The sequence below is a fragment of the Diabrotica undecimpunctata genome, chromosome 2 (genome assembly GCF_040954645.1).
Source record: "Diabrotica undecimpunctata isolate CICGRU chromosome 2, icDiaUnde3, whole genome shotgun sequence".
Lineage (NCBI taxonomy): Eukaryota > Metazoa > Arthropoda > Insecta > Coleoptera > Chrysomelidae > Diabrotica > Diabrotica undecimpunctata.
Genome location: NC_092804.1, coordinates 20,824,617 through 20,850,622, shown reverse-complemented (window position 1 = coordinate 20,850,622; position 26,006 = coordinate 20,824,617). Strand labels below are relative to the sequence as shown.

The 26,006-nt window shown below is 31.2% G+C and overlaps 1 protein-coding gene across 1 annotated transcript; it reads right to left on the bottom strand.

The window, feature by feature from the left end:
- Nucleotides 1-2,449: 2,449 nt before the first annotated feature.
- Nucleotides 2,450-18,204, bottom strand: LOC140434306 (ran-binding protein 3-like). Its single transcript, XM_072522464.1, has 7 exons — nucleotides 17,985-18,204; nucleotides 17,805-17,891; nucleotides 17,307-17,642; nucleotides 16,412-16,597; nucleotides 14,258-14,577; nucleotides 7,601-7,696; nucleotides 2,450-5,790 (listed from the first exon to the last, which is right to left on the bottom strand). Exons 1-7 carry the CDS (start codon nucleotides 18,001-18,003, stop codon nucleotides 5,668-5,670), a joined length of 1,167 nt encoding a protein of 388 aa, XP_072378565.1. The 5' UTR covers nucleotides 18,004-18,204; the 3' UTR covers nucleotides 2,450-5,667.
- Nucleotides 18,205-26,006: the final 7,802 nt, after the last annotated feature.

The window sequence follows — 26,006 nt, the reverse complement described above, 5'->3', positions numbered from 1 at the left end:
AAGACGTACAGCTAATTTTGTTTTTTTTTAACAATCTTAAAAGGTGAAAAACATAGTTTTTGCCTATAAAAAGTTTATTATACATTCTAGAGAAAAATGTTTCAAATAAAAGTTGTAGATCATAACAAGTTCTTTATTTTGAGAATTTCCAAAATAAAATCTATAAACAATTGACCGAGATGATTATAAAAAACACTTATAACTTGCAATCGATTCTTTAAGGCTTCATTTATAAGGTTTATTAAAAAACTTCAACATTTTACTAAATTTGTTATTAAAAAGCATTTTGAAAAGGGCTGACCTATTAGCTTCTAAACATTTATAATAACTTTGATATTTTTTATGTTACACGGTTGAGAAAAATAAACAGAACCTTCTATGAATAGTAAAAGGAAACAAGCTGAGATATTGCAGCGGACAGTTCTCCTCTCCACTTTTCAATGGCGGTATTTTAAGAGTACCTTCATTTTAACGGGTTATAACTTTTTACTTCTTCACTGTATATGCCATCTATCAGTTGGATCATAAAATTTAGATCTTCTTTTACAATTTGTTCAAGTTTCAGCTCTTAATGTTAATAAACAATGGAAATATGGTTTTAAGAAAAAAATTATATCTGGTTTCCTATTGGTCATAGAAAGTTCTGTTTTTTTTTTAAAAGTGTTTTATCACCAGCTTTTCATTGAGCCTACATAAAAGTGTATGGCACAAAAAATGTCAAAGTTATTATAAATGTTTATAAGCTAAAAACTCATCCCTTTTTCAAACTGTTTTTTAATAACAAATTTAATAAAATCTTGAGATTTGTTTAATATACCTAAAAACGAAGACTCAAATAATCGATTACAATTTATAAAATACGTCTAAAGTGACTATTTGGATAAGTACAGTTGTTCCGTTTTAGCACACTTTAATAATTCATTAACTGCCACAATTATCAAGTTATATTACATGTCTATGCAAAAAACAAAGTTATTACCATTTTTATATATTAATGCAAAAATAAGGATTTTTTGAAATTATCTTGTTCAATTCTTTATGTATTTTAATTTTGGACTCTCAATATTAAAGAACTTTTTATGATCTATAACTTTTATTTGAACAATTTTTCTCTAAAATGCATAAAAACGTTTTTTATTTTATCAGAATTGACAAAACTGAATTTTTCATAAAATTTGAAGATCTACTAAATTATTAGTGGTAGTCTATACTTTTTCACTTTAATTTTTTAAAGATAATCAGTAAGACAAGAGCTTTCAAATCATGCATTACTTCTCACTTTAGTAGCAACCTTACCTGTAACTTTATCCTAATATATTTTTTGAATTATTCAGTCTGTTTCAGTTTTCAGAAATTTTCTAAGAGTTAATTGTTTATCTTTATTTGGTTCTCTGTTGTTCTTGTTAACTGTACCATCCTAATAAGTTTTTTGCTACTTTCGGTAGTTCTTTACGTGATCTGTACAATTTCCTCCTTTGAACTCTGTCAAACGCTTGTTTAAAATCCATAAATATTATCATCGTCGCTTTTTGATATTAATGAGTCTTCTCCTAAAGAGGTAGATCTAAAACCTACCTGGTATTCTCCAATTATGTCCTCTATTTTTCTTTTTAATACATTCTTTACGTACCAAGCCAGTTTTGTGTAAGATATTGGCAATCAGTGTTGCCAAATCTTATAAGCCACATTCAGCAGTTCTATGCCCTTGTAATTGTGTCTCCTTTTTTAGTTTATTTCTTTATTTTTTGGTTCATTCAGCAAATGTTCAAAATATTCCTTCGGCATTTTTAAAACATCTTTTTCATCCATCAGAATTTTTCCCTTTTTATCTCTCATAAATACAGGCTTAGTGCAATATCCTTACTTTTAATTTTTTATTCCCTAGTACAAATATCTTATAGGTATCATTATATCTGTAATTTTCTTCGATTTCGCTCAAGATTGTTTTCATTATATATCCTTTTCTCTTAATATCTTTTAGTTCTTTTTCAGTGTTCTGTGTACTCACTTCCAGCCTCCTTTGATCCCAGTGTCTGCATTCTTAATCTTAATTTTCTCCGTTTTCAACTAGTCCTTTTCTACATTGGCCATCGAACCATGTTTTTTCTCTTTTTTCTGCCCTTTCTCTGCTGCTTTTTGTTGGATTTTAACATGACAATTTAATTCTTTTCTACATTTGTTCCAGACCATCTTTTTCTATTCTTTTGATTTATATATGTTTGTGTTAAATGCTTGCTCGTATTTCCTTTTTTCATTTTTTGTTGATAATCTAGTAGCTCTATTCATTTTGAGTTTTTTTCTGTGTTTAAATTCTTTCTTCAATACTGGTATTAGTCTGTTTCATTCTCGCTCCCACTATAAAGTGGTCCGAATCTATGCCCTCTACATGTTTTGATATTAATAATATCTAGATAATTATAACATACCAGAAAGTAAAGTAAGTTCAAAGTCATCGTCACAATCATTTATTTTAGGAAAAAAATATACAAGATAAGGTACAACATTATGGAAGTCTAATTTCATCTATAAAAGTATGTACTTTTTGATTAATTTGAAAATAAAAAAATTTAAAAAATGTTCGTCTAGTTCTTTTCTTTACCAGTAACTACAATGTTAAACCTAATCAATAATTTACTCTGAATTAGTAAATATATATCACACTTCCCCGTAGTGTATGACCTATTTTAAAAATCTGGTGTTGTGTACACTGAAAAAACAATATCTTTGCTTAATGCTATTAAGAACTAGTACGTAAAATAGTACATATATAACAACATATATGAAAACAATGTAAAAACATTAAGCAAAGCGTGTGCCAACAAGCCACTCCCATTGACGTCACAGGCGACACTAAAGTCTACTAAATCGTTAGTTACAAAACCCAAATAAAGGACTTACAGCAAAAAACACACTGAGGAAACAAGCGAATGGGATAAACCACTTAATATTCGACCATCTGCTATTAAAACACACTGAGGAAACAAGCGAATGGGATAAACCACTTAATATTCGACCATCTGTTATTATTTTCACCCGAGAAGCTATAACCAGGCATCCTGTCGAAAAAATTTAGTTGTTACTCAAAACTCAAATAAGGTCCATTCGCTTAGCTCGGGCATATTTTGACAAATGCATAGTCAGAAACCTATAACACAAAAATTCCTACTTCTCAGTATTAATAGCTCAAATATACTACTATTGCAGACTTCTTTCTTTGAAAAAAGAAGAATTGTTCTAAATAGTGGAAGTGTATACTACACCCATAAAATTTTCCCTGTATATTTAAAATATAATATTTGAGATATTACAATTTAACATATTGTAGTAAATTTTTGTATTATTCGCGTTGTTTATTTTATTTATTACAGTTTTATTTTATTATTTTTGTATACTTCTTTGTTAGTTCCATTTAGTTAATTAGTTAGTTCTATTTTGAATGTTATCATTATAGATGGTCAAAGTTTTCCACTTGTTCCATCGGCTAATGCGTTGGTAAGTTTTTCTTAAATAAATGTGATAAAATGTTCTTTAAAAGCTAATATTTTAGATGAGTAAGATTGCTGTTAAATATGTTCTTAATAACAAAAACATTTCAGTTAACATCCAAATGTCTGAAAGTCTCAGGAAAAAGTGTGCGGAAATATAAAGATGGGCCTAATACAACCCTCACATTAAAGAAGAAAAGTCGAAAAAGTTAATTAACGACTGATAAATGAGAGAGTCAAAAATCAAATTCGCTTAGAAATTGATCCCATGTATGAAGAACGTAAATTTCTATTATATATAAAAAACATATTTTATAAAAAAGTTGGGCTAATATAGATTATATCGTTGAGTTGAGCCAAATGTAGGCAACCAACTTATTTGGTAACATTTAGCTTGAGTTTCTTAAGAATAGTTTCAATAAACGAATAAAGTTTAATCAATAAAGTTTATCCAGTTAGTCGGTAATTAATAGTTCTATTTTATTTACGTTTGTTTAATATTAATATTGGCTATGAGCACGTGTGCTTGGTTGTATAGTAATTTCCAGCCACTTCGAGTCTGTCAAAAAGTAACTAACTTCGCAAAAAAATAATTACTAAATTCACTAGACAGTTTGGACTGGGAATAGCGAACCGACTATACAATATGCATATATAGCTATGACTGGAATTTTGTCGGAACTTTTACGAGTCTTTCCTACTAAAAGGAAAAAAACGTTTGAACGGTTGAATATTTTTTAACTAATACTAAATATGCAGCGTTCGAAGTAGAATTAGAGCACAGAGCTCATTGTATATCGACAACAGCTCAAGCTCTATCAATGGACGGAAAGCTGGTAGACAATTTTGAATAGTATTGAATAGTATTAATAAAACATTTTTGTAAATCATTTTTAGCGATGCCTAAACACAAAATCAAAGATCTACTGACACGTAGAGGGGCTTTATCAACCCTTAATATTCAATAAAGAAATAAATAACCGAAATATCGTTTATAATATATCAGCAATAACATTTGTATTGCATCACATGTTTCAACATATTTAATTGTTTTAAACAATATTCCTACCTTAGTCCCATTGTCTTTCAACAGCGAAGTATATTGTTCATAGGAGGACCAAAAGATGGCGTAAGAGATTTTTGGTGGATAACTTACAGCAGATCGTGATCAATGTATATATGAAAACAAATTAGCTGGATAACTTGCCAAAAAAAATTATGGTATTCGAAGTCGTCAAGACAAGACATAATAATGAACTTACATTAAGCAACTGTGAGTTCGTCAAAAATGGGTCTTCTTCCTCTTTTAACAGTGCTTCGCTGTCCACTCCTGGACGTAAGCCTCTAATTGGCGTTTCCATTTTAATTTATCCCATGCTACCTGGTGCCATTGTCTCGTCGCCTTTTCTTTCACATCGTCCAGTCATATTTTTTTAGAAGATCGGCTCACACCTCTCTTATGTACGTACCTAACAACACTTCGTTGCAGCAGCGCGTTGAATTATAAACCAAGAAAAGGGCTACCACTAGAAAATTTAATGACGGACTTTATGTAATAACCTTATCTTCTCGATATTTATCTGTGTTTTGTTGAAATCCTAACTGAATGGACCTTAGAGCTCTCGCCTTGAGTCTTAATCTTTATTTTATTTTTTATATTTATTTTTTTAATCCATATATCGATTATTATTATTATTAGAAATCAGGGATATATCAAAAAGAACAGTTAAAGAGTCTTCTTTATAGCTGTAAAGAATAGTTGAAACAAGGAGACTTGACAGATGACAGATATGCTATGTGATGTCAGTGGGCGCGGCATGCGAAGCCAGAGAGTGAGTGGCGGTGGTGTCCAAACCGCTTAATTGACACCACAGCTGTGCCAAAACAATATTTCAATTAAGATTTGGGCATCTGAAACAGATGCGGTCATATTTGACGAAAATCGAGTATTACTCACATGACGTATCAAACAAAATTTTAAAACCTGATTTGTTCGTTGAAAAATATACAGATTCCAAATAATTTAACAATCTTTATAAATAATTACATACAAAAACCTGATAATCAATGATCAATACATGCTAATACAGACGTTTTTTCAGTGTAGACCTATTTAAATCACAATAATATAAATATTATCCTTTTTGTTTGTTTTTTTTTACAAATATGTAGTGTACTGGAATCAATCAGTTTTTGTGGGAGAATCGGATGATGTTTCGGTTTTCTTACGTTTCTGGGCGGCGATTTCTCTTTCCAACCTAGTCTGAAGGTGGGAATACAGCCTATTCGAGTCTTCTATATTGCTCTGTAACATTACAAATATAAGTGTATCTAACATATATTGACAGTTAAGAAAATGTTCGCGAAATGCACGAAAAGTGCTTAAAAGGACTTTACTTTCTAAATCGAAAAAAAGACAATTTTTAAATAGTAAAAACAAAAAAAAAACTATTATATTTATGATTATAATTTTTTCTACTCATTGTTCAGGTTTTGAGGTACACAAAAACATTTTTATTTTGGCACTTTTAGTGGTTTTACACCACTTCAGAGGGCGTCTTCCAAGAGATGCATTTTAATTTGGGAGACACTTTTCTGCCTTCCTTTTTTCGATTTTTTTTAAATTCCAACGGGATTCATTTCGTGAGACTTAAAACTAATAACTAAACCTTTAAAAAGTTATTTTTTTTTATATTTTTAAGGCCTTTATATGCAATTTTATTAAAAGTTCGAAAAAAAAACACGCCTGTTTTGGGGGTGGGGGTGAATTTACCCCCAAAGTTTTGAAAAATACGATTTCGAGAAAAAACGCGTTTAAAGTATTTTTACTGTAATTTTATAAATAAAATAGCCACACATGTTTATTTTTATCTCTAATCAACGATTCCTGGTGCATAATGGGTGCCCTCACAGTCCAGTAAAAGCTGTAAATGGTCGGTCAAAGCTTTTTTTTATATAACTTTGCCCTCTTTTGATGTCTCGCTGATGCTTCTATTGGCTTGAGCAATACGAGCTTCGTTGATATTTTCCGACCAACTCGTTACTATTTCTCCAATTTTTATTCCAATTTGTATTTTTATCTCCAATTTTGCCAAAGAACTGAGTAATTCAGAATTTTTTTCTGCAGTAAACTGGTTACCTTTCAATTTTACTTTCATATTATGCTTATTTCGATGCGTCTTCGACTGACTTTTAAATTACATATCAGCAATTTTTTCCGATTTTCAAAACAAACATTTTTGATAAATTTCAATAATATAAAACATGTGCTCGCTTTATAAGTTTTGGAAAGAAACTGTCGAGTTGCAGGTGCACAGGTGAAGTGGGGCGCGCAATGTTGTATACAAACGAGTTTTAGCTCAGGTCGTACCGTTATAAATACAGATATAACTTCGTTCCTATTTCGAATTTCTTAATAAAATTATAGGACAATATTTCTATGACACTAAGGAATGTTTTTCGCAAAGATATCGATTTTTTGAAAACTTAGAAAGTAAAAGTCCCCTTAATAATCTTTCCTGTGGCAGCAGAATTGTAAAATATCGATAGGGAGATTAGTCAGATTAAGAAAGAATGCAATGAATCTAGAAAATGAACTACACAACTTAAACCGACATAGTATGATAATATAACAAACAGGCAAGCAATTGATAAGAACAGTCAACTCTTTTTGATCAAGTCTGGACAAGATATGAATTGTTAGATCCTTTGGTTAAAATGGGGATCTCAAAAAGTAGTAGAAACAACATTTTCAACAGATGTATTAATCAAAACGACGATTTGTAGCTATATGATTTATAGGCTAGAATGATATGATTAAATAAAAGGTAAGAAAGATAAAAAAGTATAAAGTAGAGACATATTGTATGAAATGAGTATTGGAAAGGGAAATGAGTATTGGAAAGGATGTGAGATGAAGAGAAACTGAAAGAATTTTTGACAAAAAAGAGTTGAAGTTACAAATAATGTGTCTTCCGTTTTAACCGTGTCCTTTAATGACGATTCCACCCAGAAAAAAATAGGTCATAGTTCTTACACTGGCCTTGGAAGCTTCCAATTTCATTTAAAAGAGGTAACTAATGAAGAAATGTGTAGTATAAAACGTATTTACTTACCATGAGTAGAAAAACTTTTATTTCTCCACTAGCATCTAGCGCTGTAACTCTAATACTTTTTTCATTTGCTTTTTCTACTACCATTTCTGCCCAAATCTAAAATTAATGACAAAAATAAAATATATACAATTGCAAATATTATACAACATACAGTTATAATAAAATAAAAAATAATCTTTATTCAAGATCAAGATGTCAAATGAAAGCACTCAATTAGTGGATCAATTTAGGTTTACTTTACAATTTTTCTACTGAACGATTTCCGTGATAATCGAAAAAAATGCTTAGGGCACTAACTTATAAAAGTGTATGTAAACAACATATAACAAGAATTTCTGAAACCAACACTGATCATTATCGGAAAATCTGTTCAAACTAGAGGTTGGAACGAATAATTTCAATAATTCGAAAACTCCAACAACTGAAGTAAGACACATAGCATGTAGGTACATTATATTATATGTATAAATAAAAAAATGTTTTATATGATGAACAGTTCATATAAATGTGAATTGAAAGTACTGTTTTTGTGTCTTTTTTTTAATTGCACATAAAAAAGATTGTTTTGTGCCAAAAACATCTTTTGAGGAGAGATTCATCGAAATTAATGATTAAAGAAAAGCTTAAAATGGGATACTTCATGGGAATTGGCTGTATACCATATATTAGTTAAAAACTCGATCATCAAAGTAGAAACTTCTGTTATAAGTGGTATATTATTTAATTAAAAAATTAAATTAAAAATCCAAATGGATTATGGAAAAATGAAGATAACAATCCGGGAACAGCATGTCCCTAGTCGAAATAAAATTTCACATCCGAACTGGTATGGAAGAGTTTGTCAACTGATCTAAGATGCCGAAAATTCGTTTTTTTTTTGCAACTTTAATTTGATATAAAAACATGCACATACGTCATGACAAGCGTATTTTTTTTTAATAAGTGGACGAAATTTTTGTTCAAAAATTAATTATTATTAATTTAATTCAAACTATTTGCGGCCTGTTCTATTTTTCAAAAATCTTTCATTAGTAAACAGTTGTTGAAAGAGTGAACTTGTGCAATTTTTAAATTTAAAAGTGTTGCTGAGAGATTTGCTAGATCTATTCAAATTGTTACTTTGATTGATAATGGAATGAGTCAAAGAGAAGCGACTAGACAGCTTGGAGTCAGTCGTTGTATGGTCCAAAAAACATCCCAATCATTCGCAGAGACTAAATCTCACGAACGACGACCAGGATCAGGCGCGAGAAAACCGTTCTTTACAACGCACTTCTTTGTAAAATCGGTTCTTTACGGCTAGAGCAATCCAAAACCGTTTTCAATATGCTCACCGGTGGACATTAAGCACTTCTACAGTGAGAAGAGATTTGAGAAAATTTGTTCTAAGGGTTCGCTGAACAGCAACAGGACCTTTGTTAACAGCAGCACATCGAAAAAACCGACTTGAGTGTGCTAGAGACCACGAGCATTAAACGATAGGAGATTGGAAAAATGTTTTGTTTACTAATGAGTCCAGGATGGTTCTTTATGGCTCAGATGGTCGCATCAAAACGTACAGAAGATGTGGGAAACGATATGCTGCTTATGCTCGACGAGTAAGTGTTGCTTTTGGAGGAAACTCAGTAATGTTTTGGACAGGCATTTCATTCAAAGGCCGTACTGATCTCGTGTTTATTGACGGAAGAGCGTTGAATGCTCACCGATACATTACCGAAATTCTAGACGAGCATTTAATACCTTTTGCTGGGTTTGTGGGCGAAAACTTTATTTTCAAGCAAGACACCTAGCCAGGATGGTAACGCCATACCTGGAAACCATTGGTGTGGCAAAAATGAATTTTTCGACTTAAAGCCCAGATTTGAACCCGATTGAGCATGTTTGGGACTAACTCAAACGAAGAGTAAGAAACAGAATACATGCTCCAATAAATCGTGAGCAGATTCGGTTGGTGCTCATGGAAGAATGGGAAGCTTTTCATCAAGACAACATCCAGAATTTGATCAGTTCAATTCCAAGTCGAATGAGGAGTGTAATTCAAAATATAGGTGGTACAGAATATTAAAAATCGCGACTTTATTGTAATTTTTATAAAGAAAACAGAAAAAATTATAATGTTAATTTTTGAAATTTTCCATTAAAATCTTCATTTTTGGAAGAAGTATTTTTTTACATTTGTTATTTCAGAAATGGTTGCATACTGCTTTAGAACATATTCTTAAACATTACACAAACATCTAATGACAATCAATTTTTTGTGGGGTTCGTAAAAATTAAAAAACGTCAAAAATTTTAGGTGCCTTTCTTTTAATGACGCGCAGTGTATATTTTTTAAAGCAATTTATGTATCGATATTTTGTAAATACAAAAATAACAAATATTTGATTATAATTCAAAGTTCATACCGCACTAGAAAATAAATATGAGATAACTAATTAGTTTAATTATCAAATTACTGAAGTAAATAAAAATAACTCAGTCATTTTCAAATCAATAAAAGATTTACAAAAGGAATATTTTACCAAATTAACCATCACTGTTACTACGAAGGGTGATCAAAAAGTTCGAGGACTTAGAACACAATACCTAAAAACTTTAAAATTCCTTTTCAGGCAAGTTTCTGATATTTTCAGGCAGAACATTAAACCATTTTGACAACGACAATATGTTGGTATCATATTCTGCTTGTGTCTAGAATCGTAACCGTGCTGATGTTCATGACTTCTATAAAGATTGATATTGCTGTTCATGAATCGAAGGTTTTCTAGAATGTACTGTGCCGGTTCAGTAAGAATTGCCAATCTTTCATAAGCCTGACGACAGGCCTCCCTAAACTGCTTTTCTCTGCAGACCAAATAGTCTGTGAGTATTTGCTCTGCATTCATACTCAGAGTATGAAAGATGTGAGTGGAATATTGAGTGATATGTAGTATGTAATAGTCTCTAGTGAGACGCATTTTGAAAGGTTTCTCAAAATAAAGAGACTTTTTGACTAGTTTTTTGCACAAGTTATTAATATGTGGACCCCAGTGTAATTTTGGGTACAAAAGAACTCCTCAATCTCACCGACTCCATCATTCATATCACCCACATCTGTTATTGTGAAAATCACTTGTTTAGTTTTATTGTTGTTCAGAACCAATCTATTTGCAGCAAACCATTGCTCAATCCTCTGCCGTGGCACCATACAACCCTAAATAATATAACATTATCTCCAAATAACTTCCAACATTATTTCAACTGCTGAAAGGACCCTGATAACTGTTCTTTTGGACTAGTGCTTAACTCTTCTAGCGATTTTTCTGTAATTTCTTTTTAAAGATCTCTTGAGTTTGTATAACAAGAAAAACTCCACAGGAGGTAGTTCTGGTGAGTTGGGGGCTGATCGATGACAGTCATGCTGTTTCTTATAAAGAAATCGTGAATGAGCCAAGCAGAATGTACTGGTGTGTTGTCATGGTGTATTACTTAGAAGCCCCTCCCATATCAGTTAGCCCAACATAAAAAAGAAAATCCAATTTTGGAGAACAAAAACATAAGTCTGTTTTAATAAAGTTTTAATTCATCGAACAACATTTTTGGATTTCAATAATTATAGAAAGTATTTTGTAAATGAATGAAAACGATTAATTAAACAGAATAAAAACAAGTTAAAAATAAACACATACAATATGTAATATTAACAAAAAAAAAGGTGAAAGTTTACTACTGAGTGACATCCCCTTTATTTTTAATTACATCTAAAATTCTTCTAAGGCATAGTTTTTACAATTCATGTATTGTTTTTTGTAGTGCGTCTCCTCCTTCCTTTAGTAACTCCGATGCTATTTGATCCGATCCCGGTGCTTTATTGTTTTTTAATTTGTCTACTGCTGCTCTAATCTCGGCTATTGTTGGTGGAGTCTTTTCTCTGTTGTCTGCTTGGTCTAATGGTATGTCAGGGTTCGTCTCTCTCCGATCTCCTTCAAACTTTTCTGTAAAATGTTCTGTCCATCTACTTAGTATCTCTTGCTGTTCTGTCAATATATTACCTTCCTTATCTCTACACATCGTTGTTCTCGGTTTGAAGTCTTTTCTGCTTTTGTTTAGTCTCTAAACAGCTACCAGCGGAGTGGAATAGCGGTATTATTGTACCATTACATAAAAAAGGAAATCAGTTAGAATGTGGAAACTACCGTGGAATCACGCTGCTGAATGCAGCATACAAAATAATGTCTAACGTCATTTATGAAAGACTTAGACCACACGGTGAAAAAATAGTTGGCAAATACCAAAGTGGCTTCTGTAGACAGAAGTCAACAATAGACCAGATACTTGTTCTGCGACAGATCCTCGAAAAAACAAGTGAATATAACATCGACACACATCATCTCTTCATAGACTTTGAAAGCGCATATGACAATATAAACCGAGAATTCTTAATAAAAGCAATGAAAGAATTTAATATACCAACACAACTAATAGAACTGATAAAAGAATCTCTAAAAGTAGAAAGTAGAATCCGGATACAAAATGAATTAACGGAAACAATAGATGTGAAAAAGGGACTATGCCAGGGAGACGCTCTATCATGCATCTTGTTCAACATCGTACTCAAGAAAATACTGAGGGACACAACAGTCAATACACGAGGAACAATTATTAATAAAAGCGTGCAAATACTAGCATTTGTAGATGATGTTGACATAATTGCAAGATCAAGAAGAGAAATGATAGAGGCATACAACCAAATAGAACGAGCTGCACAAAATAGTGGTCTTAAAATCAATCAAACCAAAACAAAATATATGCAGGTAAGTAAAAACGCAGAAATATTTGTGGCAGCCACAAAATATAACAATAGGAGAATACAACATAGAGGGGGTAAAAAACTTTATATACTTGGGATCCCTAGTCACGTATGATAATAACGTTACAGAGGAAGTGAAGAGGCGAATATTTATTGCAAATAAATGTTACCATGGCTTAATTAGGCAACTAAGATCAGATAACGTCGCAAAAAAAACAAAATGCCAAATATATAAAACCCTAATAAGACCGGTACTCAAATACGGCTCAGAAACCTGGACACTCACTAAATGAGAGGAAACGTTGTTAGCCACCTTCGAAAGAAAAATCTTGCGACACATATATAAGGGCACAAAAGAAAACGGAATATGGCGAAGAAGATACAACTCTGAACTATACAAAATATACCAGGATCCGGATATTATAACATTCATTAAAATAGGACGGCTGCAATGGATAGGACATGTAGAAAGAATGGAAGAAGGCGAAATACCAAACAAAATATTCAAACAGATGCCAGTAGGAAAAAGAACAAGAGGAAGACCGAAGCTGAGATATTTAGGACAAATAGAAAATGATATAACAACCTTAAAAATAAAAAACTGGAGAAAAAAGCACGAAACAGATCAGAATGGAGAAGAATCCTGGAACTGGCCAAGACCCAAAAAGGGTTGTCGAGCCAGTGATGATGATGATGATGATAGTTACAAACTTCTGGAAAAATTTTAATGTAAATAATTGCCACATTTCTTGCAAGTTTTGCTTCAATTCGTTGACGGACCTGGTAGGATGTTTCCTCAATACTTTCTTTATTTGACAACACAAAGTTTCTATCGTGGACAATCAGGACTGTTAGAAACCCATTTCAGAAGTGGTATACAAAGGTCTTTAACCCAGCCTAAACTCTTTTTTGAAGTATCGCAACCTGCGCCGTCCACCTTTCGTTGATTTTGACTTATTTGAAATGACTGTTCCATAAATCGGTAAAAGAGATTCTCTAAAAGTTTTAAATATTTATCCTTATTTAAGGTCCCGTCAATATTAAAATACAACTTTTCCACACTCTTAGACGACATGATACCCTAGGCCATGATAGATGCAGGAAATTTGACTTTTCTTTTGAGAATGGTAGAAAAAATTTAAATTATAGTGTTATTTTAATTAATGCGATACTCAAATGTTGGACAAATACTTGATAAAATTTTTAGAAGGATCGGTCAAATAGTTTTTAAGAAATCGTGGTCACCATATGTAAAAAAAGATTTTGAGAAAAACGTGTTTAAACGTTTTTTACATATGGCGTCCTCGATTTCTCAAGAACTATTTGACCAATCCTTCTGAAATGTTAACCAAGTATTTGACAAACATTTGAGTATCGCATGAACTAAAATAACGCTATAATTTTAATTTTTTCTACTTTTTTCAGTTGTTAAACTGCCAAAAATTGCAAAAAAAATTTGAAAATTTTGTCTTTAAACTGCTGATTCAGTCATTCCCTTACAAAACTTGTTTTTTTTTAGTTCATACTGTAGTCACTAATAATACTAAACAGAAATCTCTGTGCATTTTATGTTTCAGATAATTCCCTAGTACAGAATCATGGTCGCTGTCAATTTTGGGACAGTCACAGGAAATCTGCCATTTAAATTTATAAGATGTTAAAAATAAATTAATAAATTTTTTTTTTAAAATAATGCCTATACATTATTATGCAATAATTCAACATGTATTTCAAAAGTTGTTCAACACATGAAAAGAAGTCTGTAATTCAACTATGAACTTCAAATATACTTAAGCATAATGAATCCACAACAACAATGCATCTAAACTAATAAAATCCTAACGAACTTAACACAAAATTGTACTTACTTTGGTATTCAAGATGACCCGCAAACTTCCTGATGTTCTAAAAACCAATCTACTCCCTGCAGCACAATTTTTAACGAAGTCATACCCATTCAGGTCATTTAACCTCAAAGTCCCTCTCCCCAACTCCAACCAGTTACTAGATGATTTATTAAACGAGAATAATTTACAGGAGATACTTAAAATATTAATTTCATCTTCTTCACCAGTTATGACTTCTACTTCTTCATATTTTCGCTTGTTCGCTCTGGATTCCTCGTATTCTTTTGCTGATTCGCTTAATGATTTCATTTCTTTTTCTTTTGAAGTATCTGCTGGATCGGCTATAAAAAAATAACACGGCATATTTCAGCATAAACACATAATTTTAAAAATAAATAATGTAAATAATGTAAGATTAAAAAAAATATATGTTAAACATGTACTAGATATAGATGCAAACAAACAATAGAATTTCTAGGGTTCTCCATCAGAGGAAACCGAAACTAGGGTGCACTATCACCACAAAAATGTTGTTTTTGGTAAATAATCTTATCAATTATTATTAGATAAATGTAAAAATCAGCAATCATGAGTGAATGCGTTCAAGTAGCCTCAAGTAAAGTCCATCAGGCTCCAGACAAGCTAACACAACTTAATTAAACCAAAAAATAGACTATAATGTAATCCTTAACAAAAAAAGTGTTCCTCCATTCAGACAGTCTCCATATGTAAATAAACAATCTTGGTAATCTGATCGAAACTAAAGTTGGTGATCAACTTTGGTTTAAAGGATGTCGTTTTTACTTAAGTAATTTTAATGGTATTCTTTCTTTATTCATTCATCTTAGGTGCCCGTACTATTTTAACTGTTATTCAGCTATATTATAAATTGTACCATTTTCAAATTTCATGATTTTGTCTTGTATGTAAAATCTGTATATTTTTTAAGCATATAATTTATATTATTCTTATGATTTTAGAGCAAATAAGTCAAGAGTATTGTCGTACTATTTGGATGATTTGTTCTGTGTATCATTATCAACTCTGTTCTAATTACTATATTTAAAAAATCATTATTAAAAGAGCAAATACAAACAAAGCACTAGTATTTATGCATTAAAGAATTTTTATTAATGGCATTTGGTTAGGCATATAAAATAAAACACATACTTCTAATGAAATCATTAATTTATTACTCATTTGAAAAGGCATATTAGCACTCTTTAACTGTTTCTCAGGAACTTAAATATATTAATTTTTTCTCAGTATGTTTATTAAAATGCCATATCACTTAACTGTTTTGTTTATTTTTTTTTTTTCATCTGTAACAAACGCTTTTGTTTGTACAATTGATGCTGTACAATTTTTCTGTACAGCATCTATACAACACATGCTATGTGAAACATGAAATAAGTGTGGAAAAAAGTAAAACTATCAGGCCTTAAAGTAATTAAAAATTCTATCTTTACATACTTAATGACCTAATAAAATTATTCCTTTATAAAACACAAATGTTTTATTTGGAACATCCTTGAAAAAATTCGACTCTCATCTACAATGTAGATATGATCCAGAAGACCCAGTTCCTCCAATAATAGATGCATCACAGATTCATCATTTTAGAGTTTTTCACCTGATATAGCAACATATGGATACTAAACAGCTTCTGAAATTTATTCTATCATCCAATAATGGCACAAAAATCTCCTTTTTGGTAAAACATAACAGCTTTTGCTTTAAAAATCTCTCCATATAGAGAACCCTCTTTCATTAACCACATGTATAGAGCTTGTTCTATCTTTAGAGAATCTTCAACTAGTAATGTTTTGGGCTTTCTGGATGTGGATTTCATTGTTGTCTTTACTTTTTCCAAGTTGTAAAAGTAAAGCAAAATTTATTTTTGCACTCTCTACTTTTGCACATGTTTACTCCACTATTTAATTTGTTTAAAATGTCTATTTTCTCTTTCAAAACTAGAGTCTTATGTTTGTGTTGTCTTAACATTTTAGCCTGCACTATTAGATGAAAATTAACTTGAAAACAGCAGTATATAGAAGTGGAAGATGCAGACAGAGAGACATGTCTGACTACTTAAGTGCCAGATTATTATATTTGCAAAATGCACTGATATTATTCCCTACTTTCAATAATTAAGAATGAAAATTATTGTGTTACCTTTAAGTTCACTCTTGATAGCACTGCTAAACAACATTTCTGAAGTCCCATTGGCCCCTAAACTTGTTGAAGCCTTAGATTCCTCTTTATTTTCAGTTTCTGCCACTCTTTCCTTTAAGTTCTGTCCAAATACAAAAGAATTACTGGAAATTTTGGTTTCAACAGGTTGAGATTTTGTTTCTGCAACTGTGGGAATATAACAATGTTAAATAAGAAAAATAAGATGATTGTTTGACATTAATCTAGCATTATATAGATGGAATTATGTGACAACAAATTGCTCTAACTTTTGATATCTTTCAACCAACACATATTAACTCTATGTGACAATGCCAAGTTTGGACACTATCAGCAATAATTGGATGCCTGTATCAGAATCTTTTGGCAATATATAGCATTTATAGCAAATATAGCATTTCTACATATCCATCATTAATTTGAAGTATATTAATATTTTAAATTTATTTTGAGATTTAGTAAAATTAAATCATTTTCTCAATATAAAAGATGTTTTTCAGGTCTATCCAAAAAAGTTTTTTGCTAAGTTGACACTCTCCCTAGTCCAACAATCATTTTTTCCATTTATACTGTACTAAATGAACTCTTTGAAATAATATGAAATAAATATATAAAATCGTGTAGTTTCTTTTAATAAAAACTTAAGTACTAATGTAAAGCTTTGGTTTAGTTTAAAAGTAATTATTTGTAACAGTTTGGTTTTATCAACAGTCTCACAAACTACTCTGTCTGTCTCACAAAATTCTCATCAACTGTGGTTGAAGGTTAAATCATAAAAAACTGCTCTGATGCAAACATAAATTAAGTAACTATTTATCTGTAGATTTGTGAATTTATCACCAGAGCATATCTAATAATTTCTTATTAATTTACTTACCTTTTTGTGTTGGTTTTTCAGGTACTACCAAAGGCACAAACTTCGGCATGTCTCCATTTACTCTGGTATCACTATTATCTGATTTTTCACTATTGGTCTTATCACTAGAATTCTTAACGGGATTAAGTTGACTGGGCTTTAATACAAACGGTGTCGAGGTGGTATTGTTGGTTTTAATATTAAACTGAGCTGGCTTTAGAATACCTTTTGATATTTTATTTTGTGGGGAAGCAAATGGATTGTTTGATAGTGGCAAAGTGGGTCTAAATGTTGGACTGCACATTTTAAATTCTTCTGTTTTCAATGTTTCTGTGTTCTTTTCGTTTTCTTCAGACTCTAAAAAACATTTTAAGTTTTAAGATTCAGATGCACATCTAAAAAAGCTGGCTATCCAAGTAAACACGCATTAGTTTCACTAGTTTATTTTCTGTTAAAACACTATTTCTATAATTTTGTTAAGGTAAAAAGTAAGCAATTGTTCAGTACAATCCAAGTTACCTTTATCATTAGTTTCTTCAGGTCCATCAATCTTCATAATAATTGGGGACTGCACGACTGCAGTTTTAACACTATCGTCAGTGGAATCTAAAAATAAAATAATTTCATAAATTTTTTATGGAATAATTAAAAATCGGAATTAAAAATATGTATAATAAATATTCATGTTTTAAAACATACTTCTCTGCGATTCCTCCATTTTTATTTATAATCATAACCCTAAAAGACAGTAGAGCCAACCCACTATTCAGAAAATACCAATCATTTTCCTACGAGTGTATACACGCACGATGATGCAGCACCTATATACCAGTTTGAAGACAAACATACAAAAAATCATACATCATGCATTGTACATAAATCATAATTTAGACCCTGGATGTTTTCGTCGATATACACTAGAATTTTTTTCATTATGTCAGTGTCATTGTCCGATTTTTGTTCAACTAATGATTTATGTTTTCGACGTCAGATATTTTTTGATGTTTTGATTTTTCCCTTGAACCAATACAGCTAGTATTGCAGTTAAATTGTCTACGTGTAATTATAATTTTTAGGCGTTTTATTTTTAGTCGTTAACCTGCTGCAATTATAATGATACCACGACTTCACGCATTGATCTTTCCGTTATTCCTTCATTCAAAGTCAGTTACGATCAAACCTCTCATTTACGTGTCCGTCTATGGATAATGGATATCGCCAGTGAATCAACCAGTTATTCAACTGACACGTTCGTAGCTTTATACACTCCCGCATTCTGGACTTGTTTTCATTCTGTCATTTTGTCGATAAATATAACCAACAAATTAAAGATAAATAAAGCACAGTATATACCACAAATAGTAGTGTAAGTGAAATAGGACAAGTGGGGAAACTGAATTGCATGGGTCCAGCCGTTAATAATGGCGACGGCGCTACTAGTCACGTTAAGTCATCGTTTAGTGGAGGTATGACATGACATAACAACATTAGGCACAGACCACTAATAACAGAGGTTAGGTGATCTGTGGAGTTAGGCATAACAAGAAGCGTATGACGTTGATGTAAGATGTAAGTCATCGAGTTAGATTCTAACTCGATGATGTAAGTGCTATTACCAGTTGCCATGATTTCACTAGTTTTGCATATTTATCCAAATACTGATTATAATATACAATGTTTTCCAAAAAACAAAGATTGTAGCAGATTCTACTAAAATCACAACTTAAATTTAGAATAACTTATTTCTAAAGAATTTTGAGTAGGGATCCACGGAACAAAAATTTGTTAGTGGCAACATTGTAATCCACGCCTTTGCAAATGCAAATTGCAAAAAATGACGACAGAGAACAACCGATCGGTTATTCTATGATGACGATATAAAAACCAAGGAATATACTCTGAATCAAGTCTGAATATAGTATGCATGGTACAATGAACACATCTATATACTATATTATTTATCTATGTTCATTGTACCATGTATAGTATGCGTCATGCGTCTATATTCTTTTTAAAAGCGGTGTATCCCAAATTTTAGAAATATGAGATAAAAACAGTATACCTACATCAATTTTTAATATCTGATAAACATTACTAAAAGAGAAGAAGTATCGTCTATTAAAATAGTATTGTCTATTTAAATAGTTAAAACACGTATTTACGTAAATATAGCTATTTTATTAAATTAAATCAAACTCGTTCACAATGGTCATAATTAAATCACACTAAATTATTATCTCTCGTTCCGCTGTGTTTATGTGTCATCACCGAACTACTCGTGACCATATAAGGTAATTAGTGTCCCAAGCCAATCACCGTATTAGAAGTTGAGTGTGTCTTCACAATGTCATAACAGAACTACCAGTATTCCATCTTAAGCTGATTAGGACATTAGGAAGTTAGTGACTTAAGCTGATCAGCGTATTAGGATAATAGTGTGACTGCATTCGACCATCCTGACGTCACGATCGTCCTCGATCGTACAACACCTATTAAAAAAAATAATATGTTCTTTATTATTAAGAATGCCAATTTATAGAAAGGCTCCATCATTCTGCAGAATGACATAGTCTAAATCAATTCGTTTCAGATAGCTACAACTATCCATACAAGCTCATTTTTAAACATTAAAACATATGACTGTCATTTTTCAGAATGACAATGTGAATAAATTTGTTCCAAATAGCTACGGCTATTCAAACAAACTCATTCAAGACATTAAAATATTTGGGTGTCATTTTGCAGAATGGTGAACTGAATATCCATTCAGAACATTAAAACATTTATTTGTCATTTTTCAGAATGACGAACTGAAAATCCATTCAGAACATTAGAACATTTATTTGTCATTTTTCAGAATGACGAACTGAAAATCCATTCAGAACACTATAACATTTATTTGTCATTTCTCAGAATGACGAACTGAAAATCCATTCAGAACATTAGAACATTTATTTGTCATTTTTCAGAATGACGAACTGAACATCCATTCAGAACATTAAAACATTTATTTGTCATTTTGCAGAATGACGAACTGAAAATCCATTCAGAACATTAAAACATTTATTTGTCATTTTGCAGAATGGCGAACTGAAAATCCATTCAGAACATTAAAACATTTATTTGTCATTTTGCAGAATGACGAACTGAAAATCCATTCAGAACATTAGAACATTTATTTGTCATTTTGCAGAATGGCGAACTGAAAATCCATTCAGAACATTAAAACATTTATTTGTCATTTTGCAGAATGACGAACTGAAAATCCATTCAGAACATTAGAACATTTATTTGTCATTTTGCAGAATGACGAACTGAAAATCCATTCAGAACATTAAAACATTTATTTGTCATTTTGCAGAATGACGAACTGAAAATCCATTCAGAACATTAGAACATTTATTTGTCATTTTGCAGAATGACGAACTGAAAATCCATTCAGAACATTAGAACATTTATTTGTCATTTTTCAGAATGACGAACTGAAAATCCATTCAGAACACTATAACATTTATTTGTCATTTCTCAGAATGACGAACTGAAAATCCATTCAGAACATTAGAACATTTATTTGTCATTTTTCAGAATGACGAACTGAACATCCATTCAGAACATTAAAACATTTATTTGTCATTTTGCAGAATGACGAACTGAAAATCCATTCAGAACATTAGAACATTTATTTGTCATTTTTCAGAATGACGAATAAAATAAATTTGCTTCAAATAGTCAGAACTACTCAAATAAACCCATTCAGATCATTGAAACACTTTGTTGTCATTTTTCAGAATGACAATTAAAATACTTTTTTTTTTTAGTTCCAGCTATTCAAACAAATTCCTTTTAAACAATAGAATATCTTTATGTCATTCTACAAAATGACTACACTATCATGTAACTAACCTGAATAATTTTAAGATCTTTGAATCTTAAATCTCTTGATGTTTTCTCCACCAACAACTCCTTCATAAGGACGCCTTGTTCATGATGAATGTACATCTTCTTTTACACGATATCTATCATTTGGTAGAACCTCAACAATCCTGAATGGCCCTCTATCCTTTTCTAAAAGCTTCTTACTTTCATTGTTTGCTGGAAAACTTGTAACTTTTGTCAATACCAGGTCACCAACAGCATATTTCACTGGAGAGCATCTTTTTTTATTAAATTCGTTATTCTGTTTGATTCTGTTTTCTTCTAATCGTTTAGCTACATCCTTTCTCAATAACGTTACATCAATAATGTCCATATCATTATCATCTATGTATTTGTCTCCATCAACTCTTAATTTGTACCCGAAAAACACTTCACTGGGAGAAGATTTAGTTATTCGGTGTTTTGTTCCGTTTATTCCTTGTTGAATGTTTTTTTTAAATTCTTATCCCACATATCGGACTCAAACTTTGCACCCATTGTGGCCATGGTATTCAGTAATGTTTTATTTGCCCTTTCTACTTGGCCGTTGCCTCTTGCCATTCCTACTGCAGTTGTAAACACTCTAATTCCTCTCTCTGCCATATAATTCAAAAATTCTTTTGAAACAAAAGCTGATCCTGCATCTGATATCATTCGTTTGGTGTTACCAAATATTTTAAAAATATCTTCTAAAGCACGAATAACATGTTTACTTGATGTATCTGGGACAGCTTCAACAAACACAAATTTAGAAAAGGCATCAATCAAAACCAAGACGTATTTATTTTGTGATTTCGTTAACACAAATGGCCCTAAATGATCGGCATGGAGTGTATGAAACGGTCTAGCATATTTTGGAATGGAATGTAGATAGCCAGGCTTTTTTTCTCCCGGTTGTTTATGGTATAAACAGGCAAGACAAGCCGAAATGTATTTCTTAATAAATCTTCGCATTCGTGGGAACCAATACCGTTCTTTTATTCTTTTAATTGTTTTATCCAACGCAAAATGTCCAATATCGTCATGATTCATTTTGACAATTTGCCAACGACAATCTTTAGGCACATACCATCTTCTACCATATTCCGTTATTTTATAAACTTTGTTTCCTCTTAAATCATATTTCTTGAGAGTATCCTTATGATTTTCCTGATCTCCTGACAAAAGAATAATCTTTTTTTATTTATTTCCGTATCTGTATCCTGTGCTTCTCTTAGATAGTCGTCTTCTTTGATGAGCATCACTTTAATTTCAAGACTTTCCCCTGCTTCAGTTCTTTCAAAGTTCCTACTTAAGGCATCTACATGTTGTAGTTGTACTCCTGATTTATGTTTTATTTCAAAACAAAAATTTTGTAAACACAAAACCCATCTTGCTGTTCTTGGGATTATTGTTTGTTTTACTAATGCATTTTTAACGGAATTGTAGTCTGTTATTACAGTAAAAGATCTTCCTGCTAAATATTATCTATACCTTTCTAAGGTTTTGACAATAGCCAAAAGCTTTAGTTCAAAAGAATGATATTTCTTTTCTTCTTTTGTGGTTTGCTTGCTAAAATAGGCAATTGACTTTTCACGGCCATCAACAATTTGAGTTATTATGCCTCCAAATCCTTCTCTACTTGCATCCGTGTAAACTATTATGTCATGTTTCGGATTAAATATTGTTAAAATTGGTTCTGAGACTATAACTTTCTTTATTTCTTTAACAATTTTTGTTTCTTCTTATGTCCATGTCCAATTTACATCTTTTTTTTATCAATAAGAAAAGAAGGGCTTGCGAACGATGAATTACTCTTTCGAATAATATTTGCATCCAATAATTCTTGTATTGTTTCTTGTAAAATTTCTTTGTCAGCTGCAGGTGTTCTGTAGGGACGAAACTTAACTACATCTGAACTTGTAATATCGATTCTCATAACAACAGAATGCGATTTTTTTAGAGCTTTCAAATTTGTATAAAAACAGTCCTCGTGATTTAGCAAAATATTTTCCAACATCATTTTCTCGTGTTTAGATATATTTCCTGTACTTATTTCTTTATCTAAGTCTTTCTTATATTTAAATGTTAAACTATTATCTATCATATAATACATAATATTTACATCTTCTGTAAAATTTCTTCCTATTAGAAGGTCATTAACCCAATCTTTATCCATGACATACAACATAATATTTAATTCTACAAAATCGATTTTTATTTTAGCAAATACATAATATTCAACTGATAAAGAATTTCCCAAAAATCCAGAAAGTTTTACATCTTTTAGTTAATGATTTTATTTCTAATTTAAACTTATCTGCCAATTCTTTTGAAATTAGCGAACAATCGCTGCCAAAATCAATGAATGCAGTATGGCTGTGCTCATTTAAGAAAATAATTTTATTAAATTTATTTTCGGAAGAATCAAACTGTATTTGTTTAACAGATTTATTTTTTTCTAAATTTTTGTTGACATTCTTTGTTCTTTTTAAAACAGTATTGTTCAATATGACCTTTAATTTTACAAAACCTGCATATTTGGTTTCTGTGGTGACAATCTTTTTTTAAATGACCACACACCAATTCCACAGTACATACAAGGTTTATTCTTGTTAAATTTGTTATTAACAAATTTGTTATTATGTACAAATTTTGATTTGGAAAAAACAATTGGATTTGTTAAATCAGGAAATTTTTCTGGACTTTTGTGATAAAGCTTATTTCTTAAATAAACTGCCAATAAATTGACATCTTTGATTTGAGCAACTTCAATAGCAGATTTAATATGTTCGTCTCCAATAGCACCAATTATTAAAGAAATCTTATCTGACTCGGAAAAATTTACTTTAAGTTTATTAATTTTTGCTAAATGTTCAAAATAAAATTCATATAATGAAGAACCCTCTGTTGGTTTAGGATGGGCTACGTTCATAAAAAGATCATAAGTATTTCGTGTACTTTGAAAAGTATTTTCTAACACTGATCTCCATTCTGCCCAAGAAAATTGAGACCATGCAACTTCATTTTCAATAAAACTAGCGTACCATGTTTTAGCGGTACTTTTAAGCTTAGAAATCGCTTGAAATATCGTCGGTATACTGCGAAAACCAGGTAAATGACAAATTTTAAAATATTGAGTTAAGTATACCAAAATTCTCAGCTTTTTCCGCTCTACATACAGGTAAAACCAAATAAATGATACGACTTACCATTCAGCAGATAATTTGTGTAATAAACAAATAAGTTACACCTAATCAACTTTTCGTTTTCAAATAAAACAATATATCGCTACTTACTTCCATAAAATTAAAGTTCTGTTGCATGTAAAACAAAGTAAGCCCACATATATTATTATGCCGGACAACAATATATTTCTACTACTGCAAACCATATTCAGTAAAAAGGTGATAAGTGTCTTTAATACATTTTACGTGTATGATTTATTAAAATTTCTCTTCCATATCGACTAGTAAAAACCTTTAAGTACACTTACTTCATTCTACGTGTTCTTTTCGTTTTTGTATACCTTGACTACCTTCTCGGCGAAGAATCGGTAGACGAAATTGTTGTGGTTTCACTACTGGAACTACTATCTCGCTTGGACTTTTTCCTTTTCGGCATTTTGGACACTTTCAATCACTTAACATTAAAAACAGTTCACTAAATTCTACCGTAGGTTCTTTAACACACTTCTGATATCGTCTATTAAAATAGTATTGTCTATTTAAATAGTTAAAACACGTATTTACGTAAATATAGCTATTTTATTAAATTAAATCAAACTCGTTCACAATGGTCATAATTAAATCACACTAAATTATTATCTCTCGTTCCGCTGTGTTTATGTGTCATCACCGAACTACTCGTGACCATATAAGGTAATTAGTGTCCCAAGCCAATCACCGTATTAGAAGTTGAGTGTGTCTTCACAATGTCATAACAGAACTACCAGTATTCCATCTTAAGCTGATTAGGACATTAGGAAGTTAGTGACTTAAGCTGATCAGCGTATTAGGATAATAGTGTGACTGCAGAAGGTACAATACCAACATGGTATATTCCATGGTGTATTCCAAATGAAAACAATCAAAAGAATATTTTTTGTGGATGGGTCAAAGTTAGTTAAAGTTGGACGAAGGGCTATTAAATATTCTGAGGATTATAAGTTTATTTTTACAAGCACCAGATGAAGAACAGCACCTAATGATACCAAACTTTTGTTAGTAAATACGAACACAATGCTATTTTGTACATTTTGCTTCTGTAGTTAAATTACCTTTAAATCGTAACCAACATGAATTTTTTATTTATATACTATATATATTTTAAAATCAATAAAACTCTTAACTCTTGCATTCCTAAAAGTTACCTCATTTTATAAAAAAAAAGTCAGATATGGTCTTTTAAGGAAGAGTATTTTAGAAGGTATGGAACTTATAACAAACCAGTACTAATGAATATAGAGGCATTTATATTTGTTTATCAATAGGAAGATCTCCAAAACAATGGGAAGATTAAATGAAGATTGGTGGAAAAATCCCTACATGAAGTTATCCATATGGTACAGCAAGCTAACAATAATTTAGAGTGCCCCAGACCCTATAAGGAACGAAGCAACAGAAGTCGGGGTTTTAGGGTAAGTTATTGTAGATCCTACATTAAGTACCCGCAAATTGCAAACTTCGTGTGGTGTTAGTCAACGTACTATCCAACGGATTCTAAAGGCCCATAATTTTCATCCGTATAAAATTCACCTTGTACAAGAACTTAATGAAGACGATTTTGATAAGCGATTAGAATTTTGTGAAGTTATGAGTGAACGAA

Excerpts from the sequence above, each read along its gene's own strand:
- LOC140434306 (XM_072522464.1), bottom strand. Across the intron at positions 17,643-17,804 it reads TGAAGAAACTAATGATAAAG|AGTCTGAAGAAAACGAAAAG; the intron begins GTAACTTGGATT and ends AATGTTTTTTAG. Across the intron at positions 16,598-17,306 it reads TGAAAAACCAACACAAAAAG|TTGCAGAAACAAAATCTCAA; the intron begins GTAAGTAAATTA and ends ATATTCCCACAG.